The 24,440-nt window shown below is 49.6% G+C and overlaps 1 protein-coding gene across 2 annotated transcripts in view; it reads right to left on the reverse strand.

The window, feature by feature from the left end:
- FBXO31 (F-box protein 31) overlaps positions 1-24,065 on the reverse strand; it is a 44,378-nt gene extending 20,313 nt beyond the window's left edge. The window contains exons 1-4 of one of the 2 annotated variants that reach the window (XM_070612465.1): positions 23,667-24,054; positions 11,773-11,844; positions 7,608-7,694; positions 803-879 (exon numbers count right to left, since the gene is read on the reverse strand). In XM_070612465.1, the coding sequence (XP_070468566.1) occupies positions 803-879; positions 7,608-7,694; positions 11,773-11,844; positions 23,667-24,015 (585 nt within the window). In that variant the 5' untranslated portion in view covers positions 24,016-24,054. Of the gene's footprint in view, positions 1-802; positions 880-7,607; positions 7,695-11,772; positions 11,845-23,666 lie in introns of both variants that reach the window. The other variant, XM_070612466.1, reaches the window with a different exon arrangement.
- Positions 24,066-24,440: the final 375 nt, after the last annotated feature.

Genomic DNA, 24,440 nt, shown 5'->3' on the forward strand with positions numbered 1-24,440 from the left:
ACCGGCTTTACCGTCCTTGGAGGACCCGGCCCTGACCCCAGTATTACTATGGTAGGTGAGAAAACATTTAAAACCAGGGCCTAACAGCCCCACTTTCTGACTCTGCTCTGAGGTTTCCGGTCACCATGAGCGCAGCCTGGTCTGATGCCGCGGAGCCTGCTTGGTGAGTGACCTGAGGCTGCACCCCTAGAGCACAGCCTGGAGCTGGATGGCGTCCGACTCACACGGCAAGCATTCCACACGTGTTGTTGGATAACAATAAAAGGCACACACGGCAACTCACAGCTGGCAGCGCCTCAGGGCACAGAGATGGGGCACCTGCCACAACACCACACCTGTGCCTTACGGTCCCCAGGGCCAGAGGGTGAGTGTTTGAGGCTCTGAGGGCCCCATGCGGCCTCCACCCATCTTCTTCCTTTTAGTTTGCCGACCCCTGACTCAGGGCATCAGACTAGTGCACAATCCAAAACTAGAGCGTCCGAGGGCGTGAACTCGATGGCCCTCGGTGTCCAGGAGGGAGGGCCTGGGGCAGGGAAGGCGTCCTCACAGCAGCCTGCATCCCGTCATCAGAGTCCAAGGATGCAGCGAGAAGGCTGAGAACTACGTAAAACGAATCTTTGCTCATTTAGAAGATGAACATCTGGCTCCCAAACAGTGCCCTGCAGAGAGGCCCTTGATTACTCTAACATCCTAAGGCACCATCCTGAGGCCCGCCCCGCTGCTCGAAAAGGCGCTGAGTTCCGTCCACGTGGGCATCAGTCCTGGCTCCACAAGAGGCCAGGCCCGGCGCTCTGGGACTTACCACCACGTTCAGCAGTCCTCCGTACGGCCCGATGTCTGGCTGCCACAGGCCCAAAATGTGTCTGTACCGGTGAAGCACTACAAGAAGAGAGAAAAAGCAGGTCTTGGTGTTAGAGCCAGCCAGTCTTCACCTCACAGAAAATCAGAGGAAAGGGCGTGAGCGGCAGAAAACTGTGAAGAAACTACTCACGAAGGCAAATGTTTACATTTGGGAAATCTTACCTACGAGTTTCTAAAGCAGGCTAAGAATAAAAATATCTTCAAAAAGCATAATAAAACAGACAACTGGGTCATTCTGAAACCCAGCGTCAAAGCAATCGGCTCCAATGACAAGGAACTTGCCCTTGGAAGACCCAGAGCAAGCACCCTTGTAAAGTAGTGAGCCTCCCATCAGTTGACAGAACTAAGGAAGTGTGGGATTCTTTAGGAGACAGGGACAGAGTTCAAAATGTCATGAGACCATAGATTAAGATTTAAGTTGGGCCCCCCTTCTTTCAAAAGCAGTGCATATACACTCACTGAAGACAACCAGAGAAAAGGAAATCTGGGGGTGACCTGAGATCCTGCTACAGAGATGACCAGCCACGGTTAACGTTTTGGAAAATGTCCTTCACTTCAATTTCCTTTGCACATGCATTTGTTGAGTGAATGAATGAATGAGCAAGCAAACTACAACTCATGCAGGACCCTGACTGCCAGGTGCAGGCAATGTGTGGTGGTGAATTTTATGATTCAGCTGGATTGGGCCATGCGGGGCCCAAACATTTGGTCAAACATTATTCTGGGTGTGTGGTGAGAGTGTTTCTGGATGAGATTAACATTTAAATCGATGGATTGAATAAAGCAGATTGCCCTCCCAATTGTGGTGAGCCTTATCCAATCAGTTGAAGGCCTGAAAAGAAGAAGGCTGACCCCCCCATGAGTAAGAGAGAACTCCTCCTGCCTGGTTTCCAGAACTGTGACATCAGTCTTTTCAAACATCAAACTCTAACTGAAACATGCAGTCTCCCTGAATAGTACAAAAAGGCCGACTCTCCCACAAATAAGTGGGATTTCCTCTTGCCTGGCTTCCTGGAGCGAGACATTGGTCTTTTCCGCCCTTTGGACTCAGACTGAAACATGGGCTCCTCTGGGTCTCCAGCCTGCTGACTGCAGATCTTGGAACTTGTCAGCCTCCATAACTGTGGGATCCAATTCCTAATGATAAATTTCTTTATATAAAGAAATTGGTTCTGTTTGTCTGGAGAACCCTGGCTAATACACAGTGGGCCAGGGACCGTGTCCAAGCACCCAAGCTGCGTGACTGCACCAGACTGCAGGAAGGAAGGCCAAGCTGACACAGTCAAGAGGGACCTGGAGGTGGGACAGCAGCACCTTGGTCTGGCGTATGGGGAGTAGCACAGTGAGGCCGGAAACATCCTAAGCCTGTGGAGTATGCAGACAGCTGGTGGGAAACTACCAACTGTTACCGAGGTTTCAGCCTAAGAACACGTTTCTAGATGAGCCTTGATTGTCTGCAGGATGCCTGCCATTCATCCCACACACATCTTGAGTCGGTTTGCAAGACACACAGTAAAGTCAGTTTTGGTATTTTATGGTCAACCCGATGGGTTTTATGTTTGTTGAACAGGTAGTAATAAGCAGGATCAGAACCGTATACGAACACTGAACTCTAAGAGCGAAATGCATGCTCAACTGTTCAGGGGTGAAACATACTGATGCCTGCCAATTACTCTGAAATGCAGCAGAGAATAAGGTGGCCTGACAGAGGGACGGACAGATGGGCAACAGTGAAGTGTGGGAGAGGGCTGTAGAATAAGGTGATGGTAAATGGGTGTTTACTGCAATTCTTCCAAATTTTCTGTGTGTTTTAAAATTTTCATGATAAAATATTGGAGAAAAAATTAAACAGGTCCATTCAGCATGACCCTTCCCTCTTGTCTCCTCTCCTCTCGTCTCCCAACTTGACTGCTAGCCACGTCTGGTTCTTTCCAAAATCAACCTGATCTCAAAGCCCCTCGAGTGACTGTTGAAAGAACATGCCAAAGACTTGGCAATAAATTTCAAAAGAGGAGTTCCCTGTTTTGCTTTAAAAGCAATAGCTCTTTGAAAAGAAACTACAGCCTCCCGCACATCTGCTTTGAGTAGCAGTCCTCCCTGGATTTGTAAGCTCTGTGCGTGTTAGAAGAGTCGATCGTACTCCTGCTGACACAATGTCGGCTCACTCAGCCTGGGATCTCCCCCAAGACCATGGAGAGACAAGTCAGAGAAACCGCGGTTGGCAGCCGGACTGCGCGCACGCTAACCAGAGAGGGGCACGTGATTTCCTAATGCAAACGTAACACCTGTGTTTCTACTCTATACTTTAAAAAGTGAAACCGTACCAGAATTGAGTCCAGGGGAGGCGACTGAAAAGGCTCAACAAGCCCAGAAGCACCCAGACTGAAAGCGCTCACTTGAGTCACAGGAAGACCCTGGATCAACACCAGGAGGGCAGCCCCGTTCAGACCTTCCAACGCCTGGGGCCCTGCTGGGGAGGCCGGCTTAAAGGCAATGCCAGTGAATGATACAAGGAGTGGCACCTTTCCAAGGACTTTCCCTTGTGCACTCGTTCAACCCTCACCCTGACCCTGTCGTGGGCTGATGAAGGGGCCTGAGCTAAGACATCAGCACCCGAGGTCCACAGAGGGCTTAGGACAGAACCCGGAGCACCTCCTGGCCCAGGGCGCTCACTATACCCCAGGTATACCCCAGCTTCTCGCCTGGAGGAAGATCCCCAGCTCAAAGTCCCTCTCCATATTGTCTCCAAACACCTGCTGACAGCCCAGTCAGGAGAGTGAAATGGAATCACATCACGATAATACTGGTTCAGGTACAGACAGCAGGCTTGGGACCCGAGATATTGATAAGTTGACTGTTGTAGACCCTTCAGGTGCTTTACTGTCACGGGCAGGGCATGCTTAGAGAGCCCAACTCATAGAAAACTACAGAAGACACACACGAGACAGCCTGCCCACTACACGTGGCTAGACCATAAAATCATTCTTGAATCATCACACCTGTTGCTGCAGAATTGAGGCTTCGGGCTGGTGGGTGGTCCTATATGTCATTCTTGTCCAAAAGAAAATCACAAATGCAACTAATGGTATCTCCTGCCACTTAGTGGCTTTTGGTAATTAAAACAAAATCAGAGGAGGTGACACTTCCAAACTCATTTTATGAGGCCGGCATTACCCTGATACCAGAATCAGACAACGACACCACAAGAAAAGGAAATTACAGGTCAATATCCCTGATGAACACAGACACAAAAATCCTCAACAAAATATTAGCAAACTGAATTCAACAATACATTAAAAGGATTGCACTCCATGATCAAGTGGGATTTATTCGAGGAATGCAAGGATGGTTCAATACCCACAAATTAATCATATTAACAAAATGAAGGACAAAAATCATATGATCATCTCAATAGATGCAGAAAAAGCAAGTGACAAAATTCAACATCCACACATGATAAAAACTCTCAACAAAGTGAGTATAGAGGGAACATACCTCAACATATTAAAGGCCGTACAGGCCAAGCCCACAGCTAATATCATACTCAATGGTATGATGAAAAAAAGCTGAAAGCTTTTCCACTGAGATCAGGAACAAGACAAGGATGCTCATTTTCGCCACATTTATTGAACATAGTACTAGAAGTCCTAGCTAGAGTAATTGGGCAAGAAAAAGAAATAAAAGGCATCCAAATTGGAAAAGAGGAGGCAAAACTGTCACTATTTGCAGATGACATGATACTATATACAGAAAACCCTAAAGACTTTACCAAAAAACTGTTAGAACTAATAAATGAATTCAGTAAAGTTGCAGGATACAAAATCAATATTCAAAACAAAATCAGGAAAAATATCCCATAGACACATAAGAATTCAGCCAGTTAATCAACAGAGGGTCTCTCAGATGCACTTCCCTTTGGCATCCCCACTGCCCTTTCTAGGAGCACCTTCCCATTGTTATACTTCCCAACTCTCTCCTTCCTTCCTCAGTAACCCACCCGCCCCCCGACCCCAGCAGATGTGTTTTTGACTCCACTTGGCAGACTGGACTTTGGAGGGGCCTTCCCATCAGACTATCCTGTACAGCTAAACGCCCTGTGTCATTTGTGCCAGAGGATTAGAGTGGCCTGTCCATTTCTTCACGGGTGGTGGGCAAAGTTGCACCAAATTCCTTCTATTTACTAGAGCAATCTGGAGCACTGCCAGAATTCTAGATTTGAATCTCAAAACCCAGAGCCCTATGGTTACATGAAGAGTGAAATTTTTTAAGTTCAAAATGTGCTTTGATTGTCACCATCAATTTGCACACACGGACATGTCAGATATGTCGTGAGGACAATACATCCCCCATGACACTCCCAACACCTTACAGACACAAATCAGCAAGAATATCAGGCAACAACACACGGTCAAGAGAAAAATAAACAATAATAGCAAATCTGAGGCCACAGAGCTCCTAACAGTTCGAATCCACAGCTACAGATGATGCTGGCTTCCCTCTCTCCAAGACAGTGTCTTGCACCTAAGATGTTCATCCACTCTGGTCCAAGAGAACAGCCCAGAGGACTTCTAGAGACCAGGGGACACGAGGTCTCAACAGCTCCAGGAACAGCGCAAGTAGATGATGGAGACAGAAACAGTGCCAGGTCCCCAGTTCCTCACAGCAGACTTCTCTGGAAGGTTTGGCCAACGTCAGAGAACAACTTCGGAGCTGCCCTCTGTTAGAACCCACGAGGAGCACTGGAATACTGAACACCTGGAAATACAGAGGTTCCAAATTGGGAGTGAAACCGGTTTTCTTTTTTCATGCATGTGAACTTTTTTCCCGATGTTCTGGGAGACCATGGAGCTAACAGACCGGTCACACTTTAAACACGTCCACAGAGAAGGGCAACCAGCCAGTGCTTACAGCTGGTTGTTTTCATTATATTTTCAGGATTTTCCAAGTTTTCTACAATAACTACTGTATTTTTATAACTGCACTCAAACCTTAGAGGGGACAGCAGTCTCCAATGACACCAAGTCTGTTATAAAGCTGTCAGTTACAAGCAACTGGGGGACATCACAGTACAGGCCTGAAAACGTCTAAAGTCTAGTCTAGAAAAAAAGTACATGGCTAAAAACTCTAAAGTCTAGCGCATGGCTAAAAAAGTTCTTGGAAACGTGTTGGAAAGTCTAGACTCGTGACTTGTCCTTATAAGCTACAGAAAGCTTCTGGCCACCCCTTAGAACACACTCCAACACAACTCAGGCACTTCTTGGTCCCGGCCACCACACCTCCCCGAGGCGGGTCAGAACTCCATTCTAGCTCTGCGATAAGTTCCAGACAGACTGTTGTTCGGGGAGAATCCTGCAACAGATGTGTGATGTAATGAATCTCTAAGTGCTTGTCCATTTGTATCTAAAAGCCCACGCCAGGTAGGTTCCCGTCAGCAGCACCATCACCATTGATCACTTGTTCTCAGCAATACTTGCTACATCAACGCTCCCTCCCGGGGGCTGGAGAAGGCACTTGGCTCACTGACTGCTAAGTAGGGAGGCTGGGTCAGACCATGACAAAATGTTCTAGAGAGGCTACTTCCAAGAGGGTTTGGAAAAGAACAGAATTAATGACTTCAAACTTGGCCCGTCTGACTCCCTTGTTGTCCAACCAAAGCCCCCCAGCCCCTCATGATTGCTCACACTCACTCCTGACAAGCCCCCCTCACTGCTGCTCTTCACTCAAGCAGCTCCCCTCTGGGCTGATTACACAAACAAGGTGGGTGTGTTAGTAGCCATGCACAGTACTCAGACACCACCCCAAAGCATGCTACCCAGGCCCAGGTCCCTCCACACTGACTCCAGGACAGTCCCCTAAGTCATTGGGGACCAGTGAGCACACTGTAGCTACGTGTCCAGAGTCCGAGGGGGGTTAGGAGAAATTCCATAAATGACTATTCCTTCTGCTCCGAGTAGGTTTGGCTAGAAATTGTGCACTTATAAGACTCAGAAGTGGGTCTGCCCCACACAGGCAATGCTGACACGTAGAGCACCCAGAGGGGCTGGGGTGACGAGCAGGAGGGTGTCCCTGTGCTGCGAGAAATTTCAAAAACACCTTTTAGTTCAAGAACCTATTTTTAATATCTTTAATATCAACCAAAATTTATTCTCTCCATCTCAGCTCACCCTAATAAAAAGCAGAGATAGCATTAATCACCTATGGAATATGGCTTAGGAAAATTTTCAGAGCTCAAGCAATGCCGAGCAGGAGACGAGTCAGGTTCTAAATAACAACTGTCTCTACATACTTTCGTCTAGTGTGGTTACATGTGCATGGAACTTTTTTAAGTTCACATATGCTGCTCAAGCGTGACTGACTAATGGAGCCTAGAAGGAAACGAGTACATTTCCTTTTGGAATAGAAAGGTTTTAAGGCTTCCACTCTGTCTCTCTTCTCGGCCTCAATAAACGATAAATGTTAAACTGTGCATCAACACAGGGATCTTGATTGGTACCACCCAACAACCCAAAGCTGCTGTTGAAACCCGGCCCATACGTGCAGCTGCCACGGGGCCGCCACTCAGGTGTGATCCTGGTTGCGGCCCAGCCGCAGAGAACACTCGGCAAGGTGAAGACACAGCCAAAGCCAAGGAGGTGAGCTCGCTCTAGGGACCAAAGCAGTCCTCGTGCCGTGAGTTGGAGGTCCCTCTCCATGCAGCCCTGGGCCGTGCTTGCCTGCTCAAGCAAAAGCTAGCGGGAGGTACGTACGGCAGGTGTACACATCTCTGTACTCCATGTGCTCGTAATCGGGCAGAATTTTCATGAACCGTCCCGACTTGACGCGCGGGTTTATACCTGAACAGACACAGCAGGGAAAGGGCTAAGGATGGTTCCGCCTTCACGGCTGTGTGAACAGTTTTCACGACTCAACCACCTCTCCCTCACGGATAGCATACAGTTCCCTTACACGCTCAACCCGCAGAACCTTGGGAGGCAAGCACTTGCCAAAGAGGACAGGCCTGGCTGGAAAGAAAATGTTGTGACGTATCTCCCTCTTAATCAATGGAGTCGCATCAGAAATGCATGATGGCAGCAAGCTCAGGACCCTCGCCATGCTCACTCTCCTCCCCTGACTGCCACGGATCAAGGGAGCTCATGGAGGAGGGAGAGCGGAGGTCGCAGCTCACGGGTATTTGGGGTGACCATGTGGGGACCCCTGTGCCCCAGCTAAGATATCCAGCTTGCTCGGTGCACACGCGGTCTTCGTTTGTCCTCGCTGCGTGTGTCTGTTTGTTTTAATTAAGGACGGTATCTGCCAGCCTCCTAACTCAGACGGCTTCGCTTCGGAATCAAGACTGGCTGGCTCTACCACCTAGGCCAGGAACTAAGGGTGATTTTCTTCTGCCAGCCATTCCAAAAGCTAAGTAATTTCTGCCTGGATAAGGCCTTCAAAGCAAATTCACAAAAACAGAGATCCTGCAATGGGAAAATGAAAACTGAAACTCACTTTGGCTGGGGCAGATTAAACACTTTGGGATACTAAATAATGGATAATATGAATTATTCTCTGGATTTTGCAACCATTTTCAAGGAGCCAAGAATGAGACGTCAAAAGTAATCCCCAGATGTCCTCCTTTGCTTGTCCACATGCCCTAGATAGACATGTGTTCTCGCCATGGCCCTTGTCCCCTCCCCCTCGGCCACCCCCAATTTACCCCTGGTCACACCATCTCCTGCTCCCCAGCAGTCACTACCCACCTGTGCCCAGATGTCCCCTCCATGGACAGCCACCCACAGGGCCTGGGCAACTCCCTGTGCCCACAACTGAGATGAGCTCTGTAGGGGCCTTAATTTCCCATGTGTGCTCTCCTCTGGGTGTCATGGGTCCCCTGACACCTAGCAGCATGAGCATCTGCCTCCCTCCAGGATGCTATTTTGAGTGTTTACCACTCTTAAAGAGAAATCTGTCTTCCTGGTGCTTTGAGATGATGTCATCAAATGGCCTAACAAACTCAAAAGGCAATTAGAAGATAAGAACTTGCCGTATTAGATACTCATAGAAACCAGCTGGCCATCTGAAAAAGCCAGGGAAGCTTTCTTTTCTGTGTATGTACGTGGGGATCATGGTAGCAAGACTTCGGCTCTGACTCTTACACCAATGCAGACAGCAAGGATAGTTCCTCCAATTCTATGCTGTGGCTGGATTTACGACACTGAGCCCTAGGTGAACAACAGAGGACCCAAGGGTGAAGCAAGGGCCGTGTGGGCACCCACGGAATAGAGGATGGGGAGAAGTGGAGAACTGCCAGGTTTCTGCCTCTGGAACTCTAGGCTTCGCTGAATTCAAAGTGGCACTGTTCTTGCCACGGAGATGAGAAGACAGAATGGAGACTGACTCCTACACCCACTTCCCCTGGAGAGACACATCTGCATGGGCGGTGGAACATGGAGCAAAGGCAAGAGAAGAAACCCAAGTCTGAACATGCACAGGGACGGAGAAGATGGGAGGCCTTGAGCAGATCAGCCTGCACTGGGGTCCAAAGCCCAGGAGGACAGGGCCGCAGGAGGCAACAGCCGGGTGGGGAATGGTGGCTAAGGGTGAGGATGCAGCCTGAGGCCCACAGGAGAGTGGGGAGAATGGGGGGTGCCAAGAGGTGGCAGAATCGGGGCTGGGACGTGGCAGAGCAGAGGTCCTGACAGCACCCTCTCCAAGGGCTGCCAGCAGCAGGTGCAAGGGGGGCAACAGCCTCAGAGGGCATGGCCGAGCCACCAAGAACTGTGCATGCTGAGGGTGGCCTGGGTCCCCAGAAGAAGGTCCATGAAGAACTCACAGCCTTTGGACAGGAGATCTCCCCAAGTATGAGCAAATTCTAACCCAGAAACACTAACCAATCCAACAATCCCAAATCGCCAGGGGATCGTAGTGTGAAGAGAAGTCACTGATGGGAGGAGGAAAGAGGAGACAATGAAAGCAGCGTGGATCCAGGGACTAAACACGGCCCCACATCTCCCTGCAGAGCCGGCTCCTTGGCGGAAACTCCACTCTCTACTGGTGCAGGGAGCATGTGGCCACGGGAAGGAGGGGCAGCTCAGAGGGGACTCTGAGAGTAACAAATCCACTGAAAAGAGGGAATACAGAAAGTGACACCAACTAACAAGCCTGAGACCCCAGAAGGAAGCTTCTAGCACTTCAGTGCACACTCGGCAGCCTGACCCACAGTGCAGCCCCACTGCTTACTTCTCAGTCCCAAACCACAGATGTTCCCATGGAGAAGCTCAGCCTCTCCGTTCCTGGGTGAGGTGTTTAGTAAGGGGCACCACCTGGTCTAAGTTTTCAATGGAGAACTGGGTAGAAAGTTTAAACGAATGTGAAAACCCAAATCTACCAAGATGGCTGTAAGATGGACACTTAATGTCCTTCTTAGAGAGGTCAACAGGTCAACTTTAGGCCAAACAGAACTGGGTCACCATTGTCTTTCTGACTCTGTTCTTCAATCCCCAGCCCTAGGTGCTAATGACACATGCCACACCACCACTGCGGAGTGAAGAAGTGGGCGCTGCCTGAGGGACGGTGCTGTCCACCTCTCCCGGGCGACATCAGTACTACCAGCAGCCTTCACAGCCTCATGCAGATAGGCAATAAGGAAAGACCAGCGGGGAATGTATGGGGCTGGGGGCACTCTGAGCACTCAGGGAGTGTCGCTGGCGATTCTCGAAAGCAAAGGAGCAGAGAACAAGAACCAGGGCAGGGGGTGGGCTGGGGGCTCAACAAGCCATAGGAAACTGAAGGGAAGACTGAGCAGACGGCTCGAGGCTGGTGGGGCCTGCAGGCGGAGCGCCGGCAGCGGGAGGAGCCAAGGGGAGCCGTCACGGCTTCATTTCCCAGTTACCATCGGCTGTCAGCCCAGATTCCAGAGAAAGGGACACCTACAGAAGTACACCAGAGCTGTTTCCAGCGCAGCCACCTTTCTCAGAGCTCAAGGTCCCTGATGCCTAATAAAAGACACCTTTGTCCCGTGATGGGCAGAAAAATAAGGGTAATGACACACCCAGAAAGGGAGAGAAGAAAGCCCGCCCCCTCATTTAGGGCTATTACTACCAGTGCTGTCTTTAAAATATCCATAATGACTTCAAGAGGATGTCTGAGAATTGAAGTGTGGAAATTAATAAAAGAAACCTGAACTAAACTGGAGTCAGGACGGCCTATAGGGGGAGCTCTCATGCCCCATCACACATCCTCAATGACACCAAACAGGAAGAGGTGGACCTTGCACCTTCCACAGGAAGCACAACTACTTTAACTACTGAGGGAAGATTTCACTCCACCCAGCAACAGCTCAGCCAATGAGAAATGCCGCAGCTCAGCCAATGAGAAACGTGATGGCCCAGCCAATGAGAAATGCCACAGCTCAGGCAATGAGAAACGTGACGGCCCAGCCAATGAGAAATGACCTGGCTCAGCCAATGAGAAATGCCACAGATCAGCCAATGAGAAACGCCATGGCCCAGCCATTGAGAAGCCATTGCCGCCCTGAACTGTTACAGTCCTCCAATGGTCTTTCATTTAGAACAGCCCCTCCCCACTCCTCCTTTTCTCTATAAAAGCAGCTCCCTCCTTTGTTCTCTAGATTTGCCTATCGTTTGCTATAGCATGCATATCCCAGTTACAATTCTTTTTTTTTTTTTAAAGATTTTATTTTTTCCTTTTTCTCCCCAAAGCCCCCCAGTACATAGTTGTATATTAGTTGTGGGTTACAATTCTTTTGGCTATTCCCAATAAACTCATTTTGAGATGAAGTAACAGGCAAATTTGCTTTTTAAGTTGACAGAACTGTGGACTGGGGGTCAAATTAATTGATTATCTATTGTTGGTACTCCCTCTGTGTCTGCTTTTGGAACAAAGTTAATGATGGATGATAAAAGATTAACTTACGCTTCGCATATACGTCTCGACAAGACACACCCGTGATCTCCAGCTTCCGCAAGTTTTCACAAACGCCATACTCTGTAACGAGAAACATTTGCTGGGAATTACAGTCAAGAAATCACAAAGCAATAGAAATAGACAGACGGAAGAGGGTGGTGCATGCCTGAGCCTTGGCCTTGTCTCCCAAGTGAGTCTGTCTTTCCTTGTGGAGATTACACAGGACTTCTCCACATCCAGTCAATACCCTCATTCACCAATGAAGCCATTATTCTATTTTTAGACAACGTCACTCTCAACGAAATAACAATCTGCATTGTCTGTTCTGATAACCTCTAAAAGCCTAATTGCACAAACCCAAAATTAGACAATCCCCAGCTTATGAATACCGTGTGGTACAAACCCAGTGGTCTGGAAACAATGCATGTTTCCATAGAAATGAGATTGTCATTGGTGTCAGGGTTCCAGAAAGACCCCCTTTACCCCCAGTGTCGCTCACCATGCTACTGATTCTATTAAATGAAGTCACAGGCCCTACAATCGAAGACCAAGGGAAGACAGTGGAAGGAGGAGCTGGACACTCTCTGGCCCTTTTGCATGGGGCTGCCCTAGACCAGCAGCCAGTGAAGGGGATCCTTGACACCCTCCCAACCTCTCCATCCTCCCAGCCTCCCCTGGCGGACAGCGCTCTCCCACTTCCTCCTGCCTACATACTCCTGCTCCACCATGGCCCCACTTTTCAAAATCACTCCCCCAGCACTTCCCAACCTAAACTTCAGTTCCTTTTTTGTTCATGTCTCATCAAGGCTTTGAAAGGAAAGCACCATAACTGAACTAATCCACACTAATACAGAACTGCCTGTTGGCCAAGAGCTAATAATGACAACACCTGCCTCGTACCAACCTTTGCATGTGCTGGGCACCATGCCGAGCTCCTGTGGGCACCAATGCATTCAACCCCACCAGCAGCCCATGAGAGAGCAGCTACTGCCATCTCCACTTAACCATGAGAAGACAGGCACAGAGGAGCACATGCTTGTGATGGGGACCCAGAACTGAAACCTGGATGGGAACACCTCGTAGAGGTGAGCACAGCCCCAGCCCATAGCATGTGCTCAGCAAGCGTTTGATGAGAAGGGCAGTGGGGGGCCCTAGGATCCCACGGTAAAGACCACCATGACTCTCACTCACTGTGCCATACTGGGTGCAGGCATTCAGCTGGGGCTTCCCAAGACTGCCTCCCGACATCCTGACAACCACCTCTAAGGCCAGTGCTACGCCCCCATCGCAGGGAGGGAAACGGAGGCTGGGTGAGGTTGGTAACTCAGCAGTCCCTCTGGAACGTGGATTGATGCAGTCTGGGCAGTACCTGCAAAGCACTGTCCACCTCATCACATCACTTTTGGTTGTGCCTATACCCTCCCTGAGGTCTGGTCTTTTCAACAGAATGGATGATATTAACCCAAACGCTTCTATAGCTGGGAGGATTTCAACAGTATAGCAAGCTCAGGATGCACACACGGTGAAGAAGCCACCTGGGGTGAGGCGGTTACTCCTCGGCAAACCTCTCTCTGATGGGGCTGGCCCAGGCCCCTGCTTTCCCCCCTCCACTGTTGACAACAGACGTGAAGGGAAAGACTCCTAAAGACCTCACACCATGGCCTTGCTCATTACCAGGCAAAAACACCTGTTTCCTCCTCCTGCCAAGAAGAATGTGGACTCCGTCCTAGAGAATTATGCAAGTTATAAGAACCTGTGAAGATAACACAGCATGTAACGTGAGTTACCAGCAATGTGAGGAACCACATTTTGTGAAAACGCTTGCAGACCCCACAGACCAGGTGAATACAGCCACACCCTCAAGGTGGGCCAAGCAAACGGGAAGAACTGGTCTACCCGGCTCCCATTGCAGAGCTCTGCTCTGCATTAAACTATCTTCACCATTTCCTGTCGGTCCTGTGATGCCCATGATGACCAAGTGGCTCCTCCTTTGAGTGACAGTCAGCTGTCACTACTGTCTGGCTCCTCATACACACTCTTTCCTTCCCTTGTACAAATGATGCACTTCGAAGTTGTGACCGAATAACAAGATTGGTGCTTCAGTTTGTTTTCTGTGTGGTTTTGCAAGGACAGCTCCTTTCCTGCACGCCAGCATGCTACCAGGGCATGTGGTAACAGATAAGGCTAAGCTGGCCTCGCAAACACAGCGGGGTGATTGCCAGGGGTCTTCTCCTTCAAAAACTGCGCCCTGTTGTAACATGTGTTAGGGCTGCAGGCAAGAGTCTGACTCTTGGTGTCAACAGTCAGATACAGGGCTGAGACCTGAGCACACAGCCGTTTGTGCTGTTGTTGCTGATGGCGCCAGAAGTCAAGCAAGGCCTTTGCAAGGCATCAATATTGTTCCTTAGGCATTTCTCTGTGCTCAGATTGCTGAAGGCTGGTGGCTAGGTTTATGATTTTTGTCTTTGAGTCCAATGCATACTCCAAGCAGATAAAATAATGCATTGCCTCTCACTAATCACTTGACGTCTGAATGATTCTAAGATTTTTAGCCAGGATGACCAGATCATCATAAATCTCTGTGTCAAGAAAGGGTATTGCTGACATCACACGCAGATGAACTCGACGGCCAGATACGGCATCCACAAAATGCCATTAACAATCAAAAGAAAAACAAGGCCATGCTGTAGTGCTAATGAATATAGCAGTCCTTTCTGGGTTTTTCTTAATGTTCCCAAAAATCATAATAAATTCACCAAAGTAGAATAATGTCATTCTGACCCAACTGTTCCTGTAAGAAACATTCGGTAATTTCCACACGATGGAAAAGGCCTTTTTTTAAAATAGTGGCTAAGAGCAATGCCATATCCCTGCTTGTTCTCTAAATCTTGCCACAAGTCATCAGGGAAACTGCCCCTAAAATTCCTTTAAGGCCAGCGTACTTGCCAGCACCTCATATCCTTCCCTCCAGAAAAGCTAACAAGTGTTAACTCCATCCTTCGGCACACATCCTTTCCCAGAAGATGAAAAGTTCACACGCCAATCCATGCTGCCTAGAGCTGCTTTTTAAGTATGGGGTGTAGTGTTGCAGGCTGTCACCACAAACGTTTCCTTGAGGCCAGCCTGGTGGCGTAGTGGTTGGGTTCACACACTCAGCTTTGGTGGCCGGGGGTTCGCAGGTTCGGATCTCAGCTGCAGACCTAGCACTGCTTGTCAAGCCACGCTGTGGCGGCATCCCACATAAAATAGAGGAAGACTGGCACAGATGTTAGCTCAGGGCCAATCTCCCTCACACACACACAAAAGTTCCCTCGCTCGTCTATTATACAAGGTAGCTTATAGAATTCTTTTTGAAAGTGTCTGCTCCAAAGATGGTAACACAATAAAAAAAGTTGGGAAGGGGGAGAAAAATGGGTGAGCTGAACTTGAGGAAATTTATAATTTAAGTGGGCATACTATGGAAAACAGCATGGCAGTCTTTCAATAAACTAAACATAGAATCACCACATGATCCAGCTGTTATTCTATTTAAGGGTATATACCCAAAAGGAGTGAAAGCAGGGACTCAAACAGACACTTGTACATCTGTGGTCAAAGCAGCATTACTCACAATGGCCTGAAGGTGGAAGCAACCCAAGTGTCCACTGATGGATGGATAAAGCAAATGTGGTCTGTACACACGATGGAACATAATTCACCCTTAAAAAGGAAGGGAATGCCGACACCTGCTGCAGCGTGGAAGAACCCTGAGGACATTATGCGGAGTGAGATAAGCCAGTCACAAAAGGACAAACACTGTAGGATTCTATTTATATGAGGAACCGGGAGGAATCAGATTCAGAATGAGGACAGTGGGGGCCAAGGGCTGAGGAAGGGAAAGCGGAGAGTGAGTGAGTGAGTGTGTAATGGAGACAGACTTTCAGCTGGGGAAGAGCACTGGCGACGGATGGTGGTGACGGCTGCACAACAGTGTGAATGTGCCGAGTGCTGCAGGACTGTACGCTTAAACAAGGCTAAAACGGTAAATTCTATTTTATGTATATGTTTCCACAATAAAAAAATTAAACTGCCATTTCAAATATTCCAATCAGAAAATTTCCAAAAAGCTATTTAAGAAATGATTTGCCAGGAGGCAAAAACAGCTCAGCAACTTGGCCTGAGTCAAGTCAACACGGAAGCTGCATCCTCTTCTGACCTAACTGCCAGGGGCTGCCAGCCTCTCAGCACTCGTTTCCTGCCCACTGAGGTTGGTACCGTGTGATGGGGTTTACCAGCAACCCCTGTGCCCGCAGCACATCTCAGTGTGCATGAAATCCAGTCCTTCTCTGTGGCTGGGAATGTAGGCTTAGAAGAGTTTGCTTGCTCTCTCTTTTCTCCATTCTCTCCCTACAGAAGAACTCAACGGACACACGTCTGCTTCTTGAGGTTCCTTCCCTGGAAGAGAAGATGGAGATTAACGGAGATGGCACCCATGCCAGCCGGGACTGCGATCTGCACACATTGTGCTGGAACAGAAGGTGACAAAGAAAGTTCACGTCATTATTCTTTTTTTCTAAAGATTGGCCCTGAGCTAACATCTGTTGCCAATCTTCTTTTTTTTCCTTCTTCTTCTCCCCAAAGCCCCCCAGTACGTAGTTGCATATTCTAGTTGTGAGTGCCTCTGGTTGTGCTATGTGGGACGCCACCTCAGCGTGGCCTGACGAGCAGTGCCACGTCCACACCCAGGATCCAAACCGGTGAAACCCTGGGCTGCCGAAGCAGAGCGCGCGAACTTAACCACTCGGCCACGGGGCAGCCCCTTGCGTCATTCCTCTGTGCACTGCAATGGTACTGGGAGACTGTAGTGAGAGGGGACCTAGCCTCACTCTCCCAGTAAATGCCACTTGTGAGGGGACTCCGCCACCCTGGAAAGGCACAGCCCTAGGGCACTATCTGAAGCAAGTCAGTGGGCACACAAGGGAAGTCTGGAAAGGGAGGTTCTCTCCCAGTCCTGGAGGGCCTTGAATGCCAAAGGCAGGAGTCCACAGGCAACACAGAAGCACCAAAGAGACTGAAGTAGAAAAGCCACACGGACAGGGCTTCCAGAGTGGACTATTGACCTGAGGGTGGAGCCAGTGGAGACACACCTGGAAACGTCGGTGGGGGATCCAGCGAGAAGGCCACTGCACCGCCAGGTGAGGCAGAGGCGGGAGGCAAGGATGCTGTGACCGACTTGGCAGCTGGCAGGCAGGAGGGCGCCGGGGCGGAGGGTGGAGTGCGGCCTGGAGGAGCGCTGCCGGCTTGTCTCCTACCTGCTGTAAACTCACGACTACGGTTTTCTAAATAAAACAGAGACGCGGCACGGACTGGGAAAACTGCACTTTTGTTTGCACTAAATTCGGGGATAATTATAACCCTTAATAAAATACGGTTAAAACTTTTACTTCCATGGCTAAAAAAAAAGTCAACAGCAGGAGGGCAGGAGCTGGCGGGAGAGGGAGGCTCCGTGAGGCGGGAGGGAGGAGTGAGGCGACCAGCGCCCCCCTTCCTGACACGGCTGCTCTGAGCGAACAGCCAAGAACACCCCTCCAACAAGAGAGCGCTGGTTCCAAACCACTGTGCGCCCTCCAGCGTGCTGCTTCCCTTAGCTATTACTGTAACTGCACGAAATGCCTTTTCTTTTTTTTAATAATGTAGCAGATCTGGAAAAACACTCTGCAGCCAGCTCATCTTAGGACGGGAAGAATGTAAAAACCAAAAGCTGGACAGAACCCATAGGTGGCTCCTATTAAACACCTAGAATATTCGAGAAGCTAAACAAATAGTTCCCAAGGGCAGCTGAAAGTGCCTACATAATCAATGTGACTTATTCCCAACCGGTTCAGTCCCCGCAAAGATAAACAGTCTCAGTGCCAACGGGAACCTTGAGAAGCCTCACTCTTCCAGTTAGAGGACACTGACCCCTGTCTGGCTCCCACAACAGGCACCCACTGGCCAGGGGAGACCCAGTCCCGCTAAGGCCCACCTGTCATCTCCAGACACCGTTGTGCCTAAGTGCACACACACCCGCTCTGTCTCACCACCCACTGGTGAGGCCAGGAGATAAGCCCGTGAGTCTGACTCTGCAATCATCTCAGCCTGGGCCTTTTCTAACATTTCAGACACTTCCCTATTCCTCCACCAATACTCCCCCAGCAGCTCTGGCGAGTCTGGCTTTACTGTCATCTCTCTCTCGCCACTGGGTGGACAGTGATGGCATCACTGGCAAAGGATGCTGACTCACGAGTTCCGAACCCTGGCCATCTCCTGAAAGGGCCTTGGTTTTTGAGAGGACACTGGTTCCTCTCCAAAATCCTGAAGATGCCCTTGTACCTGCATGCCCTTTCCAGCCAGAAAGACAACCCAGGTCCTCAAAGGCATTCCGTAATCACTCTATAAACACAGTGAAACCGTCAAAATGCCAGTGCCTACGCCTCTGACAACCAGTCAGTTCTTTTTGGCAAGGCACCAGAGTCTGTCCAATTAAATGCGGCCAAGAGGAAATCTTTACTCAAGGCTTTCTGGGCACCAGATTCCCTTTCTAGCTTGCTTTTTTAAGGTTAAAAAAAGGAACTCTTAAAAATGCCCCCTCAGACGCACCACTGTCCTTTATTCTCTTTACTTGGCTGCCTGAAAAGACTAGTTTTCCCCATAAAGCAGCATAGGAGATTCAACTTGCAAAGACACAGAGCACTGCAGTCCTGCCACTCAGCGAAGCGGCAGCGAAGGATGAAGCTTCCCCCACAGTTGTGAGATCCCGCTGGATGTGCAGGGGGAGGACACGCTGCCTCTTCTCGCGGCCGAGACGCTTGTTCCTGTTACCCGTACGGTTTGTTTATCCAACTGCCAAGCCACCCACCCTGCCACCCCAATCAGCAGGTTCAACAAGCAACTGCTTAACAGGAATCATAAAAGATCCCTGAAGCCAACTTTAAAACCAGCAGCTGGCCCATTCACCTCTTCCCCAGATGGCCCTCCCAATTTCAGCCATATTTAATAAAGGCCACGTTTCTCATACTTCATATCAAATAGGACAGAAACAGCCTTTTCTTCTGCATGCAAAAACAAAATTAAATATTGGTTTTTAATTTCCCATTTCTGTCATAAAGATCATACATTATAGGAAAGGGATGTTTCTAATTATGATGGAATTTAAACCCACTTCAGACTGATAACTCATCGAAATATTATACAAATATAATGCCATGTGTCATTAAAACACTTACCATCAAGAGAAGAAGTGGGCAAATTATATATTATCAATTCAAAACCTGACCCAGGCAGGTACTGAGCTGAATATGAAATCCTCGTGTCTCAGTATTTCGAGTTTGGTGTGGAAGGGAAAAAACACACGTAGGAGTACTTCCCGTGTCCTAAATGTATCCTTTGTTATTATTTGAATATTTGGTTTGGAACTATGGTCTGAATTTTCTAAATTCATTAGCCTTAGGTAGATTTGATAAAGTCCTGCATAAATGAATAGGTTAAAATTGGCTAGCATTTCAAAATTCACCAGCTAAACGGTGAAGTGTTAACCAAGAAAAGCCTTGTCAGAGTCAAAGGCAAAATACCGTACTTGGCTTCTACCCTCGGTGCTCTGAGAAACGATGACTTATTTATAGCCCCACATGCGAGCAACTGCAGGAGGCCCGTAGCCAAAGGAATGATGCATCAAAAACAGCGTCTGCCCGCACCCTCCCCGCGCCTGCCCTGCAGCCTGGCTGGGTCTCGCCGGGTTTCCAGGAGGAGGGGAGATATCACCTATCTGTCATATGCCTGTCCCCAAAGCAGGAGCACAGATTTGGCTTCTCAGTAGCAACTTACTTTCTCCCGCCTGGAGAAACACCACTAGAAAATGTCTAATCCACCAGCTCCAACATGCGGGGGCTAGAAAGGCCAAAGTTCCATGAAAACAACTGACTTATTATTGCTAATTGATTATTGCCAGGACACTGGAAACGGTGAGCTGCTCATCAAACGTTATAAATAGCTACCTCATTTTAAGTTTCCAGCGTACCTCCTCCTGCCCCACAACCACCCTATCCTTTTAGCAAGAGCCCTCAAACGTGCAGGCCTCATCCTCGGCCTGAAAGTCAATCATGGCCCCAAAGTCTGGGAAGCAATAAAACACGGGTGTGCGGTACTTCTTTCCCATTCCCATTTTTCTGGCTTGTTTTCTGTTCTAGGAAATCCAATTATCAAAATACAGACAGCAAACACGTAAGCATTGAGTAGGAAAAAGGCAAATCCACTAATTAGTCTCACTCACCCTCCAAGACACTAAGAGATGGAGCCATCCTTACAGCCCTGAAAGGGCCGACCTGGAGCTTCCCTTCCAGGAAAGTTGATGAGCCAGGACGACCCACCTCCCCGGGCAGCCTGAGATGCCACCTCCTGCTCACCAAGGCCACAAGCACTTGGATTTTCACCCACCTGGACTTGTCTCTGGCCTTATTAACACCCAGCATAACCAAATGTCTAGTTCAGGAAAGATGAAGTTTTGGGGCTCAGAGAAATAAGATCAGACTTGTCTCAGACAAGATTATTCTTATGTATATTCCAATCACAATTAGACTAACTCCATGAGACACCCAGGAATGCCATGTGGAATCGCCAACCATCCAATTTTTCACCTAGATGAGCTGGAAATTAAAGGTACTGGAACGAACTAGTGAAACTGAAGACCCGGCTGCGACCATCTTCATAACCTTGGGATGACAATGATCACTTAAACCCAGTTAAAAATTCGTAACTTTGATAATGTTGTAACTGTCGCAAAAGTCACTACAAACGAAGTTAAAAAGCAAATGACTATAGACTATAAGAAAATGTTTTGTAACATAGTAAACAGAAATGTATCCATAGTAAATAAAACCCACAAATCAATAAGAAAAAAATAACAATAGGGGAAAAAAGGGCAAAGATTAAGGAGAAGCAAATACAAGAAATGCAAATTGCCAATGACTATTTTTCACATATGCATCCTCACTAGTTTTCAAGCATATGCAAACTAAAATGAGATGCTGTTTCTCATCCAGACTGGCAGATTCCTAAAGACGGATCGTTGCAATTAGAGAGGATACAGGGGACGTTGGATTGAATGAGATAACCTACAGGACCTGGACCACAATGGCGGCGACACTGTGATGATGCATACTGAGCATTTGCATTTCACCTTCTGTGACCTGCCCATTCATGCCTGGTGACAGATGTGTCAACAGGTGAAATCACTGTGGAAATAACTGGATAGTATGTAGTAAAACTGCAGCGCTCACAGCCCAGGGCCCGGCAACACCACCTCTGCATAGAGTCCTTAGACAAATCGTCAAACTTATCTGTGTCCAAGGGAACATATATGAGCTTGTTCACTGTCACATTGCATATAATGAAAACAATACAAATAAGCAAAGGAACAAAGCGTGGCCTCAAGTTATGACCCACCACACAGCATTTAAAAAGACAGAACCAAACTTAACTATATTAACGTGGACAGAACTTAAAAACACAAGCTGACGGGAGAAACGCAGATGCACAATACTTACAGTATGATATGGGTCAAAAGGCTGAGCCACCACAAGACAGCGTTATGTATTGGGGATGAGCACAGGTGTGTGTACACACCAGGAAACAACCTGCAACAGTGGCTGCTCCTTGCAGAAGTGGTAAGCAGAAGGGACTCGAGTATTAGCTGAGATGTTTTCTTAAAAAAAAGGTAGAAAGAATCAAAAGCAAATATGACAAAAGACTCAATAGTTATTTACTGGGGGTGTCTAGGAATATGCCCATTTTATCATTTTTGTCTTTCATTTTTCCAATTTCTCAAAACAAAAATTCTCCTTGCATGTCAGGCCACCTGGGTGAACGAGCTGCCTTGACTCCACCATCACGCTGTCTGCTGTCCCAGGAAAGCCGTACCGAGAACTGCGGCCACCAGAGGGAGGGATGAAGAGTCCCTCTCTGTCTGTCCCCCACATGCTTTCTACAGCTTCACCAGGACTTTTCATATTTCCATTAGCAATTCTAAGAATTAACTTCAGTTCATTTTATTCTGCGGCACACCTCTGAGTTCTCTGACCACACAGAAGCCTTCTGTTCCTAGAGTTGAGCTCCATACCTTACAGTTGCCCAGGGACAAACCCCCCAGAGACCACCACAAGGTTCTGGCCAACTAATGGAGAAACTCCTCAAAGTACAATGGAACATCTGTGACGAATCTGGGTCTCACAGGCGTACAAAATGCAAAACAAAGCAAATGAAGGTAGCGTTCACAGAGAAAGAGAAAGGGGAACTTTCTTTGCCTCTATTTTGAAATGTCAAAAGAAATTTACTTGCCACATATATGACAAAAGGTTAATATTGCTAATATTCAAAGAGTTCTTACAAATTTGTAAGACAAAAAGAGACTCCCTAAGAGAAAAGGAGACCAAAAAAATACAAATAGGGAATTCACAAGAGGTGAAATAAAAATGTCAAGAAGCATCACAACCAAAAGCTACCATTTAGGGGATGAGGGCTTCACATGCCTTATCTCATTTAACCCTCAGAGCGACCCCACGGGGGCAGCACTTCCCGCTAACGCTGGGGAAGGTGAAGCAGCATGTCCAGGACCCCACAGCAGACAGACAGAGCCTGGCCTGCTGACCCCAAATCCCGAGTCGTGACCATTGAGCTTTACAGCAGAGATAAGATGACTGGCTGACCCCTTGCTGGGGAGGACCTGGGGAAAGAGGCCTTCTCATGCAGCCTCCCTGGGGGTGTGAATCCCAATAGCTGGGCAATGGGTATCTAAGATGTCATCCATCCTACTGCCTACAACCCACTTTGGGAGGTGCACCCTAAGAAGATAATCTCAGAAGTTCTAAAAGGTACATGTAAGTCTCATAAATTCCTATAAAATGTACAAAGGCCATCTTGATAGGACTGTTTATGACAAGGAAAAATTGTAAACTTCAAGTCTATGAGTAAGGGACTAGTCTGTGGCATGTGTATGCAGTAGAACACTATGAAGCTTTTATACTAAACTGTCCCTACGAGAATATATATGGTATGATCCCATTTAAGTAAAAATGTGCACATGACTCTACACGCATATATGGAGAGAGAGGTTTTCCAAAATTGTAAGAGTGGCTTATCTTTCATTGCAGGGGTCCCTAATGATTTTTACCTTCTTCCTGTTGGTGTTCTGCATTGTTTGGATTTTTTCTTAGCTTTTTACCAAAATATGAGAGCTGAGTGAACATCAGAGATCTGTCAACCTTTAAACGCAGAGAACCTTGAACTCTGGATTAAGTAAACCTTTCCTCCCAGGATTTGTTACAAAACTACTCGCTACCCTCACTGCTGCCACCAGCACCCTGAGGGGGTCATCGATCCCCTCCAGCACTGCCTGGCTCGGCTCCACGCACCTCTCCCGAGACCCGGTCCCCGCCTCAGGGGACCCTCCAAACACTCGGGCTCCCTCTACTCCCCTAACTAATCAAGTTCACCCTCATCGCTCCCTCAGCTCCGCCCCCCAGGGCTGGGGACCAGAAAGATGCCCGCAGACGTCAGCTCACTTCCTGGCCTAAACCCAGCTCGCGTCACTCCCCTCGGCTCCGCGGCGTCCTGCCCCCCGCCGCTGGGGCACCCCTCAACCCCTCTCTGAGCACGCCAAGCCAGGTAGAGGCCAGCTCCCCTGCCCATCCAAGAACTCCACCCCGCCCGCCCCCCGCACCCCAGATCTGCGGCAGGGCCCCCGGGGTCACTGCCCCCGCCCGGGTAGGACCCTCCTCCTGGAGCTCCGATCTATGGCAGGCCCCCTCCAGGTCCGAGCCCCCTCCAGGCCTGGACCTCTGACCTCTCCAGCCCGCGCCCCCGCTGCCCCGACACCCGCCCGGCGCGCTTACCCTCCCGGCAGCGCCGCCTCCAGATGGTGTCGGTGTGCAGGATGCGCCGGAACTTGGTGCAGACCTGGGCCAGGCTGGGCAGGTCGGTGCCGGGCAGCGAGGCGAAGATCTCCACCAGCAGCTCGGGCGGCAGCTCCAGCAGCGAGCAGCGCGGGGGCGGCGAGGGGCCCGCGCTCCGGCCGCCCCCCGCCCCGGACAGCGCCGCCGCGCCCGCCTCGATGCATTCTTCCTCCGGGTCCGTGTCCGGCTCGCTATCAGCCGCCGCCGTCTCAGCCGGGCCCCGCCGCTGCTGGCGGCGCCGGCATCCCCGCGACGGGCCAACGCCGCAGAGGCGAGCGCACACCGCCATGCCGGCCCGAGTGACGGCCGCGCCGCCGCCGCCGGTGCGCACGCGCCGCCCAGAGCGAGCCCCGCCCCGCGGGAGAGCCTAGCCCCGCCCCGCGGGAGCCGGGCCCCGCCCCCTAGAGCCGAGCCCCACCCCGTGGGAGAGCCGAGCCCCGCCCCGCGCGAGAACCGGGCCCCGCCCCGCCGGAGAGCCCAGTCCCGCCCCAAGGCCGGCACCTCGGGTTTGGCCCCGCCCGCCAGGAGGGACATCCCGCAGCCCTCCCGGGGTTCCGCGGCGCTCTCTTCCCTCGGCCGGTGATCCTCAGAGGACCCTCTCGGAGAAGTCCCCCGGGAACACATCCCCCGAGGACTCCTTCAGAGGACCCCTCCCCAGGACCCTCCATGAGAACTGCCCCCAACCCCCTGGACTCCCCAGGACTCCTCCAAGGA

The sequence above is a fragment of the Equus przewalskii genome, chromosome 3 (genome assembly GCF_037783145.1).
Source record: "Equus przewalskii isolate Varuska chromosome 3, EquPr2, whole genome shotgun sequence".
In the NCBI taxonomy this organism is placed as follows: domain Eukaryota; kingdom Metazoa; phylum Chordata; class Mammalia; order Perissodactyla; family Equidae; genus Equus; species Equus przewalskii.